The 21105-nt window shown below is 42.2% G+C and overlaps 1 protein-coding gene across 1 annotated transcript; it reads right to left on the bottom strand.

The window, feature by feature from the left end:
* Positions 1-1891: 1891 nt before the first annotated feature.
* Positions 1892-3698, bottom strand: LOC146970865 (SCAN domain-containing protein 3-like). The gene has a single exon (XM_085804125.1). The coding sequence runs from the start codon at positions 3472-3474 to the stop codon at positions 2350-2352; it is 1125 nt and encodes a 374-aa protein (XP_085660251.1). The 5' UTR covers positions 3475-3698; the 3' UTR covers positions 1892-2349.
* Between the last annotated feature and the right edge of the window lie 17407 nt (positions 3699-21105).

Genomic DNA, 21105 nt, shown 5'->3' with positions numbered 1-21105 from the left:
ACTTAGGTGGTCCAGAGGAGGGAGGAGGTCTGGCTGGTCCAGAGGAGGATGCTGGTCCAGAGGAGGGAGGAGGTCTGGCTGGTCCAGAGGAGGATGCTGGTCCAGAGGAGGGAGGAGGTCTGGCTGGTCCAGAGGAGGATGCTGGTCCAGAGGGAGGAGGTCTGGCTGGTCCAGAGGGAGGAGGAGGTCTGGCTGGTCCAGAGGGAGGAGGTCTGGCTGGTCCAGAGGGAGGAGGAGGTCTGGCTGGTCCTGAGGCAGGAGGTCTGGCTGGTCCTGAGGGAGGAGGAGGTCTGGCTGGTCCTGAGGGAGGAGGTCTGGCTGGTCCTGAGGGAGGAGGAGGTCTGGCTGGTCCTGAGGCAGGAGGTCTGGCTGGTCCTGAGGGAGGAGGAGGTCTGGCTGGTCCTGAGGCAGGAGGTCTGGCTGGTCCTGAGGGAGGAGGAGGTCTGGCTGGTCCTGAGGCAGGAGGTCTGGCTGGTCCAGAGGGAGGAGGAGGTCTGGCTGGTCCTGAGGTGGAGGCTGGTCTAGAGGAGGGAGGTGGCCTGGCTGGTCCAGAGGAGGTGGTGGCTGGCCTTTTGGCCTGGCTGGTCCAGAGGAGGTGGTGGCTGGCCTTTTGGTTTTCATGGCCTGTTGTACCAGTTTGTTTGCCATCTTTGATGACTGCACCCTTGTTGCCTCACTCAGCCTTTTCTCCTTTTGTGCCTGTTCTTTCACTTTCTTTTTCTGCAGGTGTAACTGGTAATTTTGGTATGATGACAGACAGGAACGCCTCAAAGGCTGGTCTATGGTCATAGTTGAGGCTGTCCAGTCCTTGGCTTTCATTGTGGACTTAACAACTGCAAGGCTCTCATAAGTTTCCACATTCATGGAGCACCTGTCGGCTTCAAGGATGTCATCCATTAAATTGAATGATCCTTCCACCAGTGGGCCTGTGAAAATGGAGAGAAGAGCTTTAACCAGCTTACACAGGCTGGGATACCTCACACACCTCTCTGGGTTTTTCAGAGATGCAACATGGCTCCACCAGTTTACATCCACTCGGCCATTCTCTTCATCGTAGGTCTGGGCATGATGTACCAGGTCTACATCAATCTGGTATGCCTGAACCTCTTCCTGTAGTTGACCAAGCTCTTCTGGAGGAACAGCATTAGGCAAGGCCTCTCCTAATGTGATAAAAGCTCCGCAGACAGAGTCACACTGCATTAGAGATGGATTCAGAGCACACAGTGAGGATACTATGCTGTTGTCCAGTGGTAAGTTTTTGAGGAGGAACTCTGCTGCTTTCATGTAGCCTTCTCTGAGAGATTTGTAGATATTTCCAACCCATATCTTCCTCTCCACACGGGCCTTGTTCATTGCAGAGTAGCAGAACTTTCCAATATAGCCTTATTTTATCCTATATTAAGATCTCTACAAGTCGATCATGACCTTCATTCTTTCAAACTCAGTGAAGAGCACAGCAATCCGTGCCTTCTGGTTCTGGTTAACCTGTGTTCTCATTCGGGATGCTGTGGCCTGCTCTTGCAACAAGTACTTCTATCGGCTTTGTCATGTGCAGTTTTTTCACAAAGCTCTGAATGGTAAGGAAGCCACTGTAGCACACAACACAAGCACACTGTAAGATAATTGCAATATAATAGTAATTAAAATTCAGAACAAGTATTTTGAAGGAACTGAATAATTGTATTCAATTGTATGCCACAAACTTAGTTACAGATTAACATTTTTAATGGGTTCATTCAGAATACATATGAATTGAATAAATTATTATTTGTATTACCTGTATTTATGTTCTTCGTTTGGATCCAGCACTTTAGTAGTGCACCACAGTACAGCCTGGGTGTGTGTATGTATACAGTATAATGTATTTGTTTGTATCTTATTTCTGCACCATCTTGTTTGTTTGCTGCTGTGACATCATGTGAATATCTCCAGTGTGGGATTAATATAGTCTTATTTTATCCTATATTAAGATACCTCTGAACAAGTCGATCATGACCTTCATTCTTTCAAACTCTGTGAAGAGCACAGCAATCCGTGCCTTCTGGTTCTGGTTAACCTGTGTTCTCATTCGGGATGCTGTGGCCTGCTCTTGTTTAAGTACTTCTATTCTGGCCTTTTCCTCAACTGTGAGCTCATTTTTCTCAAGCACTTGGTAAAGAAGCCTTCTGTAGCACACATACACAAGCACACTTAAGTAAAATATACATACATATCCACACACACATCACTGAGGACATTGTTTCAAAGCAACACAACATTACATACAGCGCTATGGCCCACAAACTTGTTACAGATTAACAGAAGCAGTTCATTAAAAATACATATGAATTGAATAAATTATTATTTGTATTACCTGTATTTATGTTCTTCGTTTGGATCCAGCACATGGTAGTAGTGCACCACCAGTACATCCAGGAGCTCGTTCAGCCTGTTGCACACCTCCAGCATTTGAATAAATCTGTTGCTGATTGGTCTTATTAAGGTCCTGGGCGGGAGATGCAGCAGACTCTGGAACTCGGCAAATATCTGCTTTTGTTTTGGTGACTTTTCGATGTCATAATATAGATCAGAGCAGAAGTCCTCTATTTCTGACTTGAATGGGCTCAACACGGCCTTGGCAGAATTTGCCACCATATGCACAGTATCTCCAGAGATGTCGAGGAGGTAAGGATTTTCCTTCCTAACTTGTGTCTCAAGTCCAGTCTTCTTCCCTCTCATGACAGCACAATTGTCCAACAGAATACTGGTTACTTGTTTCCACTCCAGATCATAGCACTGCAGGACATATTTAAGTTCCATCATAAGAGCTGAAGCATTGCTAATGTTTACTTTCCTGCTTGCAAGATGTTGTGTTATTACTCTGGCTGCATCATCATCAAAAAAGCGAACCATTACATTAAGTATTTTTTCCATGTTTTGGGTGGTTGCTTCATCAACATTCAGAGAAAACATACATCCTTTGAGCTGATCAGACAGACGTTTCTTGAACTCTGGTGCTATGCCATGTGTGTTCATATAACTGGCATGCTGATTGGAAACGGACAGTTTTGTTAAAGCATTTTTATCAACCGCTACTTTTTTACACAGATCTACGAGCGGTTGAGCGATCGTAAATGATAAATCGTGTTCAGCAATGAACGAGCACACACGTATTTTCAAGTCACAAACACGATCGGTCATCGGGGCCGCGACGTCCGCTGTGGCTGTTGCTCCAGGCAAACGGCTTGTGTGTTGGAGCGCGCGAACAGCTGCTTTATGCCCGGCGTCTCCTTCGTGACGACGAAGAGCTTTTTTGCCGCTAGTTGCATAGACTAGCTTCTTGGAGCACAACACACAAAAACAGGTACCAGGCTCCCTTAGCTTCTGGCACCAGCTCCCAAACGGCTTGCCGTCTCCGCCCTTTTCCTCTATCCACGCCCAGCGCCACTTGTTTTTAAGGCCCTTGTCAACTACGACATCTTCCCCTGGCTTCATGAATTTAGCCTCTATTTTTCTGATTTCAGGAGAAACAGCCGCCGACCATAGACTGTAGCCACCGACTCGACTCGGATGCTGCGTTCAAGACCACTCGGAGATAACGTGTTTGTTTTTTTTGTGCGCGCGTGCGTGTGTGTGTGTGTGTGTGTTTTTTTTTTGTTTTTTTTTTCTGAATCATAGTCAAACGCCGGAGATCCGGCACGGTGCCGGAATACTTTAAGCCCTGCGAATATAGTCTGACCAATTTAAAAACAGCATGAGTTTAACATCTAGCTATCTTCTTAATTTTGCAGCATGTACTGCCTGACAGAAAAACATTCGCCAAAGATTTGGACAAGGCATATGCTGTCATGGAGAAGGAGCTGAAGAAAACACTCGAAGCCCAGCAGTATGTGTCAACAACAGCGTAAAGGACGCCCCCCGCCCCCCCCCCCCCCCCCCCCCACCTCTCTCTCTTTCTCTCTCTCTCTCTCTGTCTGTCTGTCCGTCTCTTTTTTTTTCTTTTTTCTCTGTGATGAGAGATGCTGAGTATAGGCTATAAACTGACTATCTGATACCGAGGATGTTGTGGTGGGCTAAGAGAGATGATGATTTGTGTTTTGTTTTTCATTACGGCTGCGTGACGACGTGGTCGCTCGCGCTAATGAATTAATAATAGTCCAGGCAATTTACCTCATTTTGGACCCAAAAATAGAACTAATTGTCACAGAAGGTTTTTCACCATACATCATTTCTATGAGGTGTCTAGAACAACATACTAAAAGTCCTAAGAAATCCTAGTTGGGGAAATATGTTTAATTTGCATCATTATTTACTGTATAAAGTCTATGGTGCCGACAACAATACACCCCAATGGGGCTATTTTTTTCCTTTACTCCTATCACAATGAAACTTTACATGATGAAAGTATCCATGAAATGTAACATTTTTTGTATTACAAGTTTCTTGGAAAATTAATTTCAATATGCAAATGAGCAATACACTAATGGAATATGCCCAAAATACACCCAAATAGGCTTATTTTCTTCCTTTACTCCTACCACAATCACACTTCACACAATAAAAGTATACATGAAAAGTAACATTTCTGTATTTCAAGTTTCTTGGAAAATTAATTTTATATATGTAAATGAGCTCAACACTAATTGACTTATGGTCAAGAAGCCGTAAAGCCGCAAGCAGCAAAAACAGGGGCCAAATAACTTAGTTCTTAGTCCCGCTCATATGTTATTGAACATAACAGCATATTTAATATAACATCACATACAAACGACTTTGATGAATTCTGACTTTCTTCTGATGTTCTCTGTAAACTGGGAGGGAAGTCGTTAGGTAAGGCTTGTTCGCTAATAAAAAAAAAAGAATTTAGAAAGCAACTGGAGACAAGACTGTGCAATTAATTCTTAAGGTCAATATAGGTCTTTTAAGTGGCAAGTGACAGCACTCAGTGCATAGGTTAACTTATTGAATGGACATGAATGTGTTAGTTATTTGGCCCCTGTTGCTGCTTGTGGCTTCATGGCTTCTTGACCATAAGTCAATTAGTGTTGAGCTCATTTACATATTTAAAATTAATTTTCCAAGAAACTTGAAATACAGAAACGTTACTTTTCATGTATACTTTTATTGTGTGAAGTGTGATTGTGGTAGGAGTAAAGGAAGAAAATAAGTCTTTTCGGGTGTATTTTGGCCATACAGTATTCCATTAGTGTATTGCTCATTTGCATATTCAAATTCATTTTCCAAGAAACTTGTAATACAAAAAATGTTACTTTTAATGTCTATTTTCATTGTGTAAAGTTTCATTGTGGTAGGAGTAAAGGAAAAAAAGAAGCCTATTCGGGTGTATTTTGGGCATATTTGATTAGTGTAAGGCTGATTTGCATATTCAAATTAATTTTCCAAGAAACTTGTAATACAAAAAATGTTACATTTCATGGATACTTTCATTGTGTAAAGTTTCATTGTGATAGGAGTAGAGGGAAAAAATAGCCCCATTGGGGTGTATTGTTGTCAGCACCATAGACTTTAAATACAGTAAATAATGATGCGAATTAAACATATTTCCCCAACTAGGATTTCTTAGGACTTTTAGTATGTTGTTCTAGACACCTCATAGAAATGATGTATGGTGAAAAACCTTATGTGACAATTAGTCTGTCGTAAAACGCTATTTTGCTTGGACTATAAGTAAATAAATAAATAAAGCAGATCATCACAAGGGCACAGTGCGTATCTCAACAAGGCAGCGAAATGCAGTCATCCACCCTCACAGTCCTGCTTGGGACATCCACAGCTGCTTTTCAGTGCCAGTTCGTCCCTGCTGTGTTAATTCAGGTGGAGTTTCCATTACGCGTGCCGACAGGCTTTGATCTCTGCTTTGATCTGACGTCAGATGTGACGGGACAATCTATATAGATATAAATTCACGTGTTGATTCCGTTAGTTGCATTAAATAGTGGTTATTGTGGATATTTATTGCATTGAAATGTGCCTGGAACTGTGGAAATCTGCCTGTGAGGTCCTGGTGAGTGTGTGCACTGCACGTCAGTCAGCCAAACTTCCACTGCGCCTGCTGCGCTCCGCCCTGCGCTGAGAATAGACCTGGTTTGAGGTGGCGAGCTTTCAGCGCACCCTCAGCGGGACATTTTCGCACGAAACTTCCACTGCATCAAGCTGAATCTGTGACGCCTCCCCCTGCTGCGCGGCCACACCTATCTCAGCGCAGCGCGATCTACCAATCTGCCAATCTGACTTTGCGCTAGGCTGCGCTGGTCGAAACTTGCATTAGACCGGCTGCGCTACCTTGCGCCACCTGCGCTGCGCCACCAAACTAGGGCAAATGGAGTGCCAACAACAAAAGTTTTATGGGGGTCACCGTGCACTGGATTGATGCAGATGCCTTGGCACGAAAGAAGGCTGCAATAGCTTGTAAAAGATTTAGGGGTAGACACACATATGATGCAATTGCAACAGAGCTAGAAGACATTTTTTCATATGGACTAAAGTGATTGCATGTGTGACGGACAATGGGAGCAACTTTGTTAAAGCCTTCAAGGAGCATCAGCAGCTTCAAGTGGAGTTGGAGGAGGGGGAGGAGGATAGAGGAGGGTGATGGTGAGCTGGAGTTCACAGACCTTCCCACTGAGCAGTAGACGTCTATTAGACTATAAGTTTAGACCGACATTCGGCCGTCTATAATCGGTCTATATTTTAGCCCAAACCTAGACGATAGAATTTAATCCATTAATCATTAAATATTAAATAAAACAACAACTGTAAGTTGTATAAATGATGGCCAAATGTTGGATTAATACATTTTTAACAGTCATTTATTAATGTACAGTGTAGTTTAGATTTAGACTCGATTTAGACGTCTAAATCAAGACCTCATGTAAACGTCTATTTATAGACCACATCTAGACGATTGAATTGTATAATGAATACTGACCAAAGAAAACTACTGTAAATTGTATAAATAATGGCCAAATGCTGGATTAAAACATTTTTAACAGTCATTGATCAATGTACAGTGTAGTTTAGACTTAGACTCGATTTAGACGTCTAAATCAAGACCTCATATCAACGTCTATTTTAAGACCAAATCTAGATGATTGCACTAAATTATGAATACCGTCCAAAAAGTAACTGTAAATTGTATAAATGGTGGCCAAATGTTGGATTAAAACATTTATAACAGTCATTGATCAAAGTGCAGTGTAGTTTAGATTTAGACTCGATTTAGACGTCTAAATCAAGACCTCATGTAAACGTCTATTTTTAGACCAAATCTAGACGATTGAATTAAATACATTAAATAATGAACACTGACCAAAGAAATAACTTTAAGTTGCACAATGGTGTCCAAATATTGTACTAAAATCATCTGAATGACCATTGATCAATATACAGTGAAGTTTAGATTTAGCCTTGATTTAGACGTTTAATCAGCATCTAGATTTAGACCAGGTTTAAACTATTAAGTTATCTTTATTTTTTTTTATGTTGTTTATGTTATGTTTACATATATGCTTTCTTTTTTAAGCATAAGATTATGCCAACCGTATAGAAATATTTAGATATCACTATTAACCTATAGCTAAATATAGGCAGTTTGCAATAAAGTTTATTGAGCATTAATGCAAATAATTCCTTCGAAAAAATAATTATTGGTGAACAGTAAAATAAAATGGCAATTTGCACTAAAGGCGATCGGGGACAGTAGCCAATATGGATATGGAGATACTGTCAGCAGATCCCTCTATGATCCCTCCCCTCCCCACTAGGAGGCAGCAACACGCTGGAAGTTGTCTTGTGGACCGGAAATCAGTTTCGGGAAGTTCAAAAACGACTTCTGGCCGTCTATGCTTCTGGCACGACACCACATCCATGCACGACACCGGTCGAAAGTGGTTTTTTTTAGAAGAAGAGCTTACTATAGGTGAGTGGTCAAGGTTACGTTATTGAAATGCTGCTTTTTCCTGCAATGTTTGTTCATTTAATTGTCATCAATCCGTTTGCAAAATGCCGACGATATGCTAAGTTAGCTCGCTAGCTATGGCTTGCCTGCCCTGCTAGCTCGCTAGCTATGGCTTACCTGCTAGTACAAGCATATCATTGCAAAAACGATTTTTGTTTGTTTGTGAAATATGGCATGCTCAGCCAAAAGTAAGGCTTAAATGAGACTTTACACAGTAGCACATACAATAGCAGATTTTCTTGAGTCATATGATGCATAATACTTACTACCTGAAAATATAAGCCCAAAATTGATTAAAATATAGCTAGCAGCACTATTTCCAGTGTCTATTTGATTTCATAAACTCCCAGTTACAGACTTGTAAGGGTCACATTTTCCCTACCTAAAGGAACAGAGTCCCTGAATTCAACTTTGAAAAGCGTTTCCTTAAGTAATTCCATGTTTTTCACAATGTTGATAATTTGTAATATCATACAGATTGCAAAGCTGTCTCATATTGGAGGAAAGGATTTGAAGACCTGCACGAACAAAATCATGGACAGGTATGATTACACATAGAAGTTTAATATCTGTAGAACAGACAACATAATAGTGGGTGGTTACAATGTGGTAGTGTCATACAAGTTATATAAGTTTACTGTTAACAATTGTCTTCATTTTTTATCTGTTGCAGACTCTTCATGAACAGCATCATGACACAATTTAATATGCTCAGAGGTGGGAAGCAAAAGAAGAGGGCCTTCACACAGACTGCCTTCTACTCTGTGGTCACAGGTAAAAAGAAAAACTGTCTGCTAGTTATTTGGAAATTGCTTCATGTTAAACATGTGTGACTGACATGACATTAACAAACAACAATTTGTCTGGACTGTACTAGGTAATCTCTGTAATACTGACAATTATGAAACTTAATTGGTGTTGTTTCATGAAAGGGAACCATAATACAGTTATAGTCAGGCTTTATTTATTAATTTATTAATCTTTACAGACTTACTGCGCAGTGCAAGTTTTGTCCAGCGCAGTGCAGCACGCGCTTAGTTTGCAGTTTGGTAGACAGAGGTGTGCAGAGATGGGTGTGGCGGCGCAGCAGGGGGAGGAGTCACATTCAGCTTGGCGCAGTGACAGTTTCGTGCCAAAGAGCAGCGCCAACGGTGCGCTGAATGCTTGCCAACTAAAACCAGGTCTACTCTCGGCGCAAGGCAGTGCAGTGGTAGTTTGGCTGACAGGCGCAGAGTGCACACGTCACCAACACCTCACAGGCAGGTTTCCACAGGTTCAGGCACATTTTAATGCAATTGCAACTATTCAATGCAATCATCTTAATCAGCACATACATCTATATCTATATAGATTGTCCCGTCACATCTGATGTCAGATCAAAGGCGGTTGGCATGTGTAATGGAACTCAACCTGCCTGATTTAACACAGATTAAAACGTGATGCAAAATAACAAGTTAACATCTCTCTCAGCCAACCACAAACAGCATCAGAGAGTGAATATATATTCGGCATTGCTCATCTCCGGAAGGGTGCATATTTTTTCTCCTCATGTCCTACACTAGAGAACTTGTTCTTCTTATCACCAAACGAGGCTGCTCTCTCTCTGACAACTGATTGCACTTGTTTATATCTGATATGCTCTGCCACTGGCTCCATCTAGTGGCCACGGATTTGTGTTAATGCTCCTTTAAATATAGGATACTAGCGTCTTTATTAGTGGGAAAAGGGTGTGTTTTTTGTTGGTTTGTTTTTTCACACATGGTCAACGCAGGGCAAATCTGATTAACAATAACCTCCTCCCAGACTACTTCTGCTCAGTCCGTGGAGGTCTGTACGCGTTGCCTTGTATTTGGCCACTGTGAGCCTGGACCTCCCGGACCAAAACATCAGTTTCCTCCTGTAAAAAGTTTGGCTGTCTGGCATCACTGTCTCCCTCGTCCATGTCGAAATGACAAAATTGCAGTGCGCATCACTCATGGCGCATTTAAAGGTGAGGAGAGGAGCTCATTTGATTGGTGAAGAACGGACTCGCACCCTCTCCTTTGCGCCGGTAGGAGTAGAGGGATGGGAGGAGTGCCTGTTCCGAGCTGCAACATGCACCGCACTTGTAAAGTGCTCCTAGACACACCCCGTTGGCGCGACTGCGCCTGGTTTATGAAACTAGAGCCCCAAGTCTCAAATGGGTGGTGACCAATGCCCATTGAGTCAAGTCCTTTGAAACCATGTACCTTTTGTTATTGGATAGTATTTCTGTGACATCACGTAAAACAATAGGCAACCACACTTGCAATTTCTCTTCATTTATTTTATTGCTTTGTTTGCAGAAGCTGTACCAAAGTCCTTTAAGGATGCCACAGATGACCTCATTGCCTCAGCAATGGGGCTACATTTTAAGCAGGCCCCAGCTCGCAGCGGTGGAGGGGGCTACAAGAGGCCATCGGTGTCGTTGTTGTTTTTGTTTTTGTTTGCCTTTTTGTTAACAGTTTCAGGGTGTTCTTTTCAAATTTCTAATGTAACCCTCCTGTTCTGTTCTGACTCAAATTGACCCAATCTGTTCACTTCCTCCATCCTTGGTTCTTTCCTTCCTTCCCTTCATCCTTACTTCTTCTTCTTCTTCTTGATCCACTTGTTCCCTCCCTCCATGTTTTGTATTTTCTGTTTTGTAAAGGAATTAAAAATATTTATATTGCACTTTCATATGTTTGTGATGGTTGGAATTTGTTTTAAAAATGTAGGTTGATATAATGTGAATAGATTGTCATAACATACTGCAACTACATCAAGGTAAGGATCACAGGTTAAATTTGGTCATGATGCATTTTGACAACTTTAATGTCCTTTTTAATATAGGGTTCTTGTTAATAATTTGATAGATTGTAATTACATGACTTAAATATCTAGATTTATTAGAATATCCATATAATAGTATGTTTAATTGATGTCTAGATTTTGTAATGGGCTTTAAATATGGTATAAAAGTAAACGTCTAAAATTAGTCGTCTATAAATAGACGTTCATTAGCAGTTATTTAAACGTCTAAGGTGAGACGAGGCGTATACATTTGGTATAAAAATAGACGTCTGGCAAACGTCTAAATTTAGTCGTCTATAAATAGACGTATATTAGCGGTTATTTAAACGTCTAAGATTAGACGAGACGTATACATGTGGTATAAAAATAGACGTCTAAATTTAGACGTCTATAGATAGACGTATATTAGCGGTTATTTAAACGTCTAAGATTAGACGAGACGTATACATGTGGTATAAAAATAGACGTCTGGCAAACGTCAAAATTTAGACGTCTATAAATAGACGTATATTAGCGGTTATTTAAACGTCTATGATTAGACAAGATGTCTAGACGTAGTCGTCTTTTAAGCCAGGAACACACCGGCCCGACCGTCGGGCCTCGTCGGACGGCGTCGGGAGCTCGTCTGTTTGGTGTGTTCCTCTCCGTCGGGGAGCGTCAGGTCTTGTCGGGTCTCGTCGGGGCCGATTGAACATGCTCAATCGGGACTCATCGGCCGTCGGGAGAGTAGACTTGTCGGGTACTCTGATTGGCTGTGTGCTAGCTATGGCGATTCTGATTGGCGGTGCCCTAAGCGAATCAGCGCGGTGTGTGGGAGGGACGGAAGTGACCACAATAAACAAACGGTGTCCTAGCCTGTCCTACAGTAAAAATGGTATACAAAATAAAAAGAGGAGTAAAGCAATATATTAAGCGGCAATATATATATATATATATATTTAAACATCAAAGATGTTCAATCAAACCCACATAGTTTGAAACAACGTTCAAAACACACACACAACTAAGCATATAAAGCCCGCTAGCTTAATGCTAACGTGTAAGGTAAAACACCATAGACGGGCTAACAGAAATTAGCATCGGCTATCGCCAATTTGCGGCAACCGAGCCACAGCAGTAAGCTGCTAAAAACTGTTTTAAAATTGGCTTTAGCGCTGTTAAAACGTGGCTGCATGGTTAAATTGTTTTTGGGAGATTAATGTTGGTCTCATTGATGAAATTAACTGTGGCAGTGGCATTAGTTTGTTTGAATGAAAAGTGAGCAGGGCTGCCCCTGGTCTGTATTGGTCTGTATTTCTATGGGGGAGTCCTCGCCACTCAATCGCTCTGGTCGGCAGTCGGGGCAGTGTGTTTCACTTTTTCCTTTCTCCCGACGAGAGGCGACAGACTCTTCGGCCAAAGCCGTCGGCGTCAGGACGCGTCATGGCGGTGTGTTCCTGGCTTTAGACGTCTATTAGACGGCTAGTATAAACTTAGACGTCTAAAAAACTTTCACTTTTATACCAGTGGTAGACCGATTTTAGCCTAGACGTCTAGGGACCATTTAGACGTCTATTAGACGTCTTTTAGACCGGAAAATGCTCGGTGGGTTCATAGTGTGCTTTAGGGCTGACCTCACAAAGTCGACTATTCGACGATTCGATTCGGAGGGGTCTGATTCGACTATGAACCTCATAGTCGAATCTAACCAAGACCATACCATTCTGACTATATGGGGGTGCCCACGGCTGCTGAGCATAAATTGTTACATAGAATGTCTTTTTTCGTTATAAAAAGACTATTTTGATACAAAATCTGCCTACTTTCTGTTAATAAAGAGTTCAAAATTATGTGTGCGTTTAAACGGTAGTCTTAGCTTCTTACTATGTATTAATAAATCACCCACTGCAGTTGCACAATCAAATGAGCGGAGGCTTTTTTTTTTCTTTTTTCAAATGAGCGGAGGTGAGCAGTAGGACCGTTAAAGTCACGGTACTCAGAAGTCACTGCAGAACACTCACGGAGTGGCAAAAAGACGAGGGGCAGAGCCGCCAAAGTTTAAAATCAAGGAAGTCTGACAGTCTAACTTTGTCAGCATTTATCATGCATGACCTGACAGAACAGCAAAACATTGTGAGGATACATCTGACTTTGACCGAGTTACATTCAAGAACCTGCTTTCAATCACGGAAAATAAATTTACTCCAGCGGTGATTTTTTTTTCGATGGATCAGCTGTGTTTACCGTTTCATGTGTTAATAGTTCTGATGGTTAGACAGATGAATTAGTCCCTAACACATCCTAAAGTTTGACATGTCAGAGTTTTTCAGAAGAGGAACTTGTTTTTTTTCCGACTTCCGAGTTGTAATGAACGCACCATAAGTGTCGGGAGTCACAGCTGTAATCTCGTCCCTCTGCAGCCTGTCTGTCTCTCTGCCGGTGCCGCGGTCACACTGTGTGTGTTACAGGATTGATTAACGTAATGTACGGATTGTCGAGTCCTTCTGACCTCCGTTTGTTTTGATACTACATGTTTTACCCGGTTTCTCTGTGTCCACGACCACCGCTATCCTTCATCACGTTGAGGGATGTTTGATTTGCCACTCACAGTCCGAGCAAAAGGAGCGTTGTCCAGGGCAACGTAACATAAACGCATACCCTGGGTCACAATGGGTACAAAAAATCATCCAAAGTGTGGAAAATAAATAAAGGTATTTGTTTTACACCTACCATATTTTTTGGGTGTTTTAGCTCTTTTGTTTGAAAGGGAAAAAGTCGCAAATTTGCTGCTATCTAAAAAAAAAAAAAAAAAAAAAAAGGTTCGACGATCAGTCAGTCGCAAAATCTGACGAATCAGATTCGACTGTGAAAATCCTTAGTCGAAAACAGCTTTGTGTGCTTACTGCCGATGATGCGCAGCATGGACAATGTGTACTGCCTCCTCACCATAGATGTGCAGCCCATACACTTAATCTAATTGCAAACAATGAGGTTGTTAAGTGGCTGGTATCTAATCAAGAATCAAGGGCTGTGTATCGTAGTGCTACAGCTAAATGTTCAGCACTGTGGACAAAGGCCAGCCGCTCCACCACTGCATCAGAGTGCCTGGAAGAGGTCAGTGAAAGAAAGTTGATTGCCCCCACAACAACACGGTGGAACTCATTCTATAACGCCTATGCTCGTGTCATAGAAATGCCCCTCACTGACATAAATAGCCTATGCACACAGCTTCAGATTAAATGTATGAATGACAGGGAATACCAATTTCTCAAGGAATATTGTTACATTATGAAGCCTTTCACAGTTGCATTGGACATCCTACAGGGTGACACTTGCTTTTTGGGACACTTCAACCAACACTCGAAGTTTTGATGGCCAAAACCTTAGTAATGACACAGGGCCTATTGCAAATGACCACTGGGCTGCCTGAAGTTATTGTGGGAGCAATCAAAACTCGATTTGCTGCGACGATTGACTCCAAGGATGCACTTCTGGCTGCTGTTTCGCTGCCAAAGTTCAAGCTGCGCTGGGTAAAAGAAGAATCCAGAAGAGACCACATCAAGCTCCTCCTCACAACGGAGTGCCGCTCCCTTACAACAGAAGAGCCTACAGCCCTGATGCCTGATCCCCCTCAACCTGCTGCTGCTACCTTCAGCGAGGATGACTTTTTTTCTTTTGAAGTACAGCCCAGTGCCACAGCTGATGCGCCCATGTCAGTGGAAACAGAGGTAATGTCTTATCTCAGTTCTGCCCCTGTGATGGAAAGCCTGCACATGTTTCCAAGGATTAAAAAAATTGCACTCCGCTATAACACCCCAACACCATCCAGTGCACCAGTAGAAAGACTTTTCAGTCTTGGGAATCTTGTGCTCACCCCAAAACGCAACCGTCTTGGTGATGGACGCTTTCAGCGCCTTCTCCTGATGCGCTTCAACAGATATTTCAGTCAAGAGGGTGGTGGAATAGGCTAGTCCCCCCACTACACCCTAGAACCAGAAGTAGGCTATGTCCAGGCCATAACTGCCTTTATAGTTCTGTTTACTTTAGCAGCCTTGTAGGCTGCATGCTACCTCTGTTATATAGGCCATTTGACAGGAACAGGTTTCTGTGAAGAATTTATTTTTTATTTTAAATTTTATGTTTATTTATTTATCCAATCTTACATTTTTTGTGAAGTTAGGAGTGAAATGACTGATTTGTATTTCATATTTGCCAAATAGGCCCATGCACTTTATTTTATTTTCAGTATTCTTGAAGTACCGTATGTGCTTTAGCTAGAGTTCTAGCTATAAGTGATTGAAATTTTACCAGCCTTTCTGTGGTAGCCTACGTTTTAGCCATTTTTTTGGCAAATTGCCTGGCTTCTCTGGCCTGTGTTTTATTGATTAGCCATTGTAGGCTATGTTTAGATTACATGTTAATGTTTGTTGGACTCATAAAACATAAGTTGTGTCCATTCAGTGCATGGCATCTTTGTGCTGTAAGCTTGAATTAAAAGAGAATAAAACAATAGAAACTAAAGAAAAAGAGATTGTGTGTTTGTCATATTATACATTAACCACTAACCAGTGGTGAAAGCAACATTCTGTTACTGACCTTGTTGTCTTTTCTGCAGCTGTTGCTCAGTTTAATTATACAATTGTCCTTGCTGTTTCTTGTTTGTACAATTCTTTGCAACTAGTAATCTGCGGCAGCGGCACAACATGATGTACAATGGCTCATACATGCCCAGTGTACACCGTGTCTTCAGATCAACTTGTTTGAAAGTATTATTTTAAAACTTAAATGCAGCAGATGTACAAAGGATACAGGGGCACCATATGGTGATGAAAACCTTCAACATACCATCATTTATATGTTATGCTGACAAAACACTTTCTTTATAGTTACTTGTTTTTATTAGAAAAAAAAATCCATAGAGGCTAATTGCCCTGCAACCCCTCTATTTGAATGGTTTGGTCCAATCCCCAAATCAGGCATTACTGTGCTAGCTGGGAATGAATAGCAGTCATCCAGTTTTTCTGAAAGAAAGAGTTTAGTCCATGACTGGTATGAAAGAATACAATTTTTCCATATTGAAACAGACTACTGTTACTCCCCTAACTAAATTAGTTACCTCATACTTTCCCCAAAGAAATCCAGAGATGTTTACATTTCTTAACTTTTAGCAACTATTCATGCGAGATCATCTGCCCCAGTCCCAGCCCGAGTTTTCCTGTAAGAGGGAAGTGATGCAACTAACAGGTGACCCAAACATTGACTCATTCTCCACCTTCAAATCCCATCTGAAAACCCACCTTTTTAAACAGGCCTACTCCCTCTAACCCCACCCCTGCATCTTTCATTATTGAAGATCGCAGATTTGTTTTTTGTTTTTTTAGTGATTTAGTATTTACTTCTTGTTAGGACCACGGGCAATCGCACCGGGCACTGGTCCCAACAGCTATGACTGCACAAAGCAAAGCCCGGGCACTACTGTTATTGTGTGGATTTTTTCTTCCTTATTAGTGTGAATGCTGAAAGCATTCACACTATTGTTCTTCTGTTCGGCCATTTTCTTCCGCCTTTTTACGGTCTTCTTCTAGTCCTTCATACTCTGTGCTATTTCAACAATTCATATATCAAAACGTGCAGCTTTTTCTGGACTTTATCGGATGTATTCAAATTTTTCATACTTTTTATACTTTTTCAAATATTTAACTTTTTCTGATTTTTTTCAGCTTTATAATGTGTGTGTGTTGCGTCTAACGAGCAGAGCTAGAGTGGTGCCAGAGTGGAGAGAGGCAAAAAAACATTCTAGAGTTTTTCTGGCTAAACTGTCAGCACGGCCACAAATTAAACTCTAGACAAATTATTTTCTCCAGTTTTGTAGCCACACTTGTCTTCTGGCTAAAATTCTGGTCAAAAATGCAAAGAGACTTAGATAATAATTTAAAATATTTTTTAAATGCAGCCAGGGAGCTCTCTGCTCTCATTCAGCCCAATGCATTTTTTTCACAGCAGCAGGAGAAGGAGCTCAACTTTGTAACTTGCTGTTAAGTGCTTTTTAATTCATTTTAATTCACCAAAAAATAGTCACAGGTCACAAAAAAGTCCTCTTCTTACTTGGTGAGGCTAATTTATACTAATTTCTTTTTATTTTAAGCATCATTGAAAAATCTCATATTCATCAAAGTCTCAACCTCACTTCTCCACAACTATACTCTAGTGTAGTGGTTAGGGTGGCTGCTTGCCAACCCCAAGGTCACTGGTTCAAATCCAGGTTGAGCACTCTTGTTATGTGATGTTGAATTCTGCTCCCCTCCATCACCCTCAATTGGTTACAGGTGGTCGTTAAGAGACGCATTAATTGCTAGTGCCACAGTTTGCAGCACATCATCACATTACAATCAATGACAACATGCTTATGTGTGTTCTCTCTGTAGTAACTTTCCTTACTTTTTTTTTTAAAGCAGAAGCCAGTGATCCTATTATTAAAGGTTTTCTTTGCCCCTCACATACTGTCTCTGTCTGTAGCCTAGTGGTTAGCTTGCTGGGCTGAAGACCTGAAGGTTGCTAGTTCAAATCTTGCCTCAACAACAATTATAGTGAAATATTTTCCCAGTCGTCCTCTGTTGACTTCTGATAACTTGCTCTCAGCCTGAAATTCACAGAAATTTTCATTGTAAGTCATTCAAGCTTGACTCTCAAGCTTTCTTGGTGTTGACACAGTGGGCCCTAGTTTCTTGGCGCAGCGCAGGTTGCGCAAGGTAACGCAGCTGGTCTAATGCATGTTTCGACCAGCGCAGCCTAGTGCAGTCAGATTGGAAGATTGGCAGATCGTGCTGCGCTGAGATAGGCGTGGCCGTGCAGCAGGGGGAGGCGTCACAGATTCAGCTTGGTGCAGTGGAAGTTTTGTGCGAAAATGTCCTGCCGAGGTTGCGCTGAAAGCTCGCCACCTCCAACCAGGTCTACTCTCAGCGCAGGGCGGAGCGCAGCAGGTGCAGTGGAAGTTTGGCTGACTGACCTGCAGTGCACACACGTCACCAAGACCTCACAGGCAGATCTCCACAGTTCCAGACACATTTCAATGCAATAAACATCCACAATAACCACTATTTAATGCAACTAATGGAATCAACACGTGAATTTATATCTATATAGATTGTCCCGTCACATCTGACGTCAGATCAAAGCAGAGATCAAAGGCTGTCGGCAGCGTAATGGAAACTCCACCTGAATTAACACAGCAGGGACGAACTGGCACTGAAAAGCAGCTGTGGATGTCCCAAAAGCAGGACTGAGGGTGGATGACTGCATGTCGCTGCCGTGTTGAGATACCACTCTGCCCTTGTGATGATCGCTTTATTTATTTATTTACTTATTAATTCATTAGCGCGAGCGACCGCATCACGCAGCCGTAATGAAAAACAAAACACAAATCTTCATCTCTCTTAGTCCACCACAACAGCCTCGGTATCAGATAGTCAGTATATAGCCTACTACAGTATACTCAGCATCTCTATCACAGAGAAAAAAGAGAAAAAAAGAGACGGACAGAGAGAGAGAGAGAGAGAGAGAGCGTCCTTTACGCTGATTTCATCCCGCATGTTTGTTTATGTTGTGATTAGTGTACACCTCTCATCTGTCTTACACAGGGAATAATACATTGAAATGAATAAATGTGAGTTTCCTTATTAGTTTATTAGTTGTTGTTTCTTACACTGAGCACCGGTTCTCAGTGTATCAGATCAATCCTGGTTAAGTATATTAGTAAACCAGTGGCGAACCGTGGACCCAGACCCTGGGCCTTCAATAGGACCATCTAGCAATAAAAAATTTAACATAGCAATAGAAATAATAGCCAGAGCCTTGTCACATGGATGGTTGGCATATTACATGTTTCTTTGCCCTAATTGGCTTCACAACACACAAGGTGATTCTGGAAAAAGCTGGCTATCATGAATCACTTATTTTTAAAAAGAAAAAATGAAACAAGCAAATCACACATTCACTTATTTGTTTAGCTGGAATGAAAGTAAAATGTCAATCATGAGCTGTTCAACAACTAAAGATGTATTTTTGATAATGTTTTTTGTGTTTGTTTGAGCTTAGACACAGTTGAATTTCACTGTAGATTTAATATTTCTGCCAAAAGTGGCTATAAAACAAACACCTCCTGAGGTGACATGGGAAAAAGGCACAAGCTCTTTGTAAATGCTCAGCCATTTTTCACTGGCCTTAATGGCTATCAAACTACCGGTATAAAATTGTAGGTTTACACCAGGGGTCCCCAAACTTTTTGCAAAGAGGGACAGATTTGGTGAGGTAAAAATGTGTGGGGGGCGAGTCGGCCTGACATCCTTTGAACCATTAACATTAAATGCAAATTAACTATTTAATACTTTTTTTTCATTGTAAATGGAATATATTATATTATATTTTCAAAAATCAAAAATTGCACTTGAATAAAAATCACAACCAAAAACAAGAATAGACCCTGTCCTCTGTTAAGAAAAGATGCACTCAAATATAAAACCACGCACAACCAAAACAATAAATAAAATGGCTTATCAAGTCTCAACAAAACTGCACTTGAATAGATATTGACCGTGTCATCACAGTAGATGAGGTGAGTAGTGACTGAGGCTGTGTATGTCGCTCTAAGACGGGGTGGTGGGGGTGTCAGCGGCGTGGAGCGGGTCTCTGTAGCAGCTCCGTGACACCGCCGGTGGGGGCTGTAGGGACGGGGGCGGGGGGCTCACGGCAGCACCGCTGCTCGGTGAAAACAGCAGTGATGACGTGCTTTCACGTCCGAGTCTCCAAACCAGAAACGTTTGTAACAGCACCGGAAAAGTCGCTAGATCCCGATATTTTTGGGTGGTCGCACATGGTCGACGCGAAATGGCGAAATAGCGCCCCCTACAAACTTTCAAAATCCCCATAGGGAAGTCGGGTCACTTTGTCCCATGCATACAAAATTCGGTACACATATGTATTATACCCAGATATGCAAAAAAGCCTCTTGACCTCATGACCTCAACCCAACAGGAAGTCGGCCATTTTGGTTTTGATTTTTCCCGCCTAAAACAAACTCCTCCCACAGCGTTCGCCCGATCAAGTTGAAATTAGGTATACCACATCTCCAGACCTAGCTGAGCTTATCTTGTGCTCTGTGAGTCCGTAGGTTAAAGGGCGTGGCTGCCAGCGCTCAATTCACTTCGGCATGCTCGCCATGTCCATACGAGTGGCTCTCACGCCCACATACTTCATCCAATCAACTTCAAACTTGCTGGACATGATGATGGCTCCGCCCTGAACGTCCCGATATATTAATTTCCCACGTAACTCATAGCGCCCCCCGGTGGTAACAGGAAGTGAACTAAAATTCATTAAAAATACATAGTTGACCCCATCAACTTCATTCCACTTCTAAAACATGCAGAACCAGTTGGTGAAGCTACATTATGAAGACTGTGAAGCTACGAGTAATGGCGTCCCTGTGGGGGCGTGGCTACCATCAATTCCTCGCCATGAAAATACGTTTGGCTTTTTGATGGCTTTAATGAACTCGTATCATCATGAAAATTGATACACAGGTCCAGGGTGGAGAGCTCTTCCATCTGATAGGGGTATCGCTCATGTGGCCCCCTAGTGGAAACAGGAAGTGCCATTTTCTGCATCAACATTGTCCGATTTCCACGAAACTTCACATGTGTGATGAGGGACTGACCCTGAACACACCTGCATGCATCCCATTACTGCCCCCTAGTGGACAAACTTTTAACTGCTCATAACTCCCTCATGCTTTGTCCGATTTCCAAGAAACTTCACATGTGTGATGAGGGACTGACCCTGAACGCACCTGCACGCATACCATTACTGCCCCCTAGTGGACAAACTTTTAACTGCTCATAACTCCCTCATGCTTTGTCCGATTTCCACGAAACTTCACATGTGTGATGAGGGACTGACCCTGAACACACCTGCATGCATCCCATTACTGCCCCCTAGTGGACAAACTTTTAACTGCTCATAACTCCCTCATGCTTTGTCCGATTTCCACGAAACTTCACATGTGTGATGAGGGGCTGACCCTGAACGCACCTGCACGCATCCCATTACTGCCCCCTAGTGGACAAACTTTTAACTGCTCATAACTCCCTCATGCTTTGTCCGATTTCCACGAAACTTCACATGTGTGATGAGGGGCTGACCCTGAACGCACCTGCACGCATCCCATTACTGCCCCCTAGTGGACAAACTTTTAACTGCTCATAACTCCCTCATGCTTTGTCCGATTTCCACGAAACTTCACATGTGTGATGAGGGACTGACCCTGAACACACCTGCACGCATCCCATTACTGCCCCCTAGTG

The sequence above is a fragment of the Trachurus japonicus genome, chromosome 17 (assembly GCF_045865225.1).
Source record: "Trachurus japonicus isolate A0001 chromosome 17, Traja_1.0".
In the NCBI taxonomy this organism is placed as follows: Eukaryota; Metazoa; Chordata; class Actinopteri; order Carangiformes; family Carangidae; genus Trachurus; species Trachurus japonicus.
Note: the sequence above shows the minus strand (reverse complement) of the source record. Positions and strands in the feature narration are given on the sequence as shown.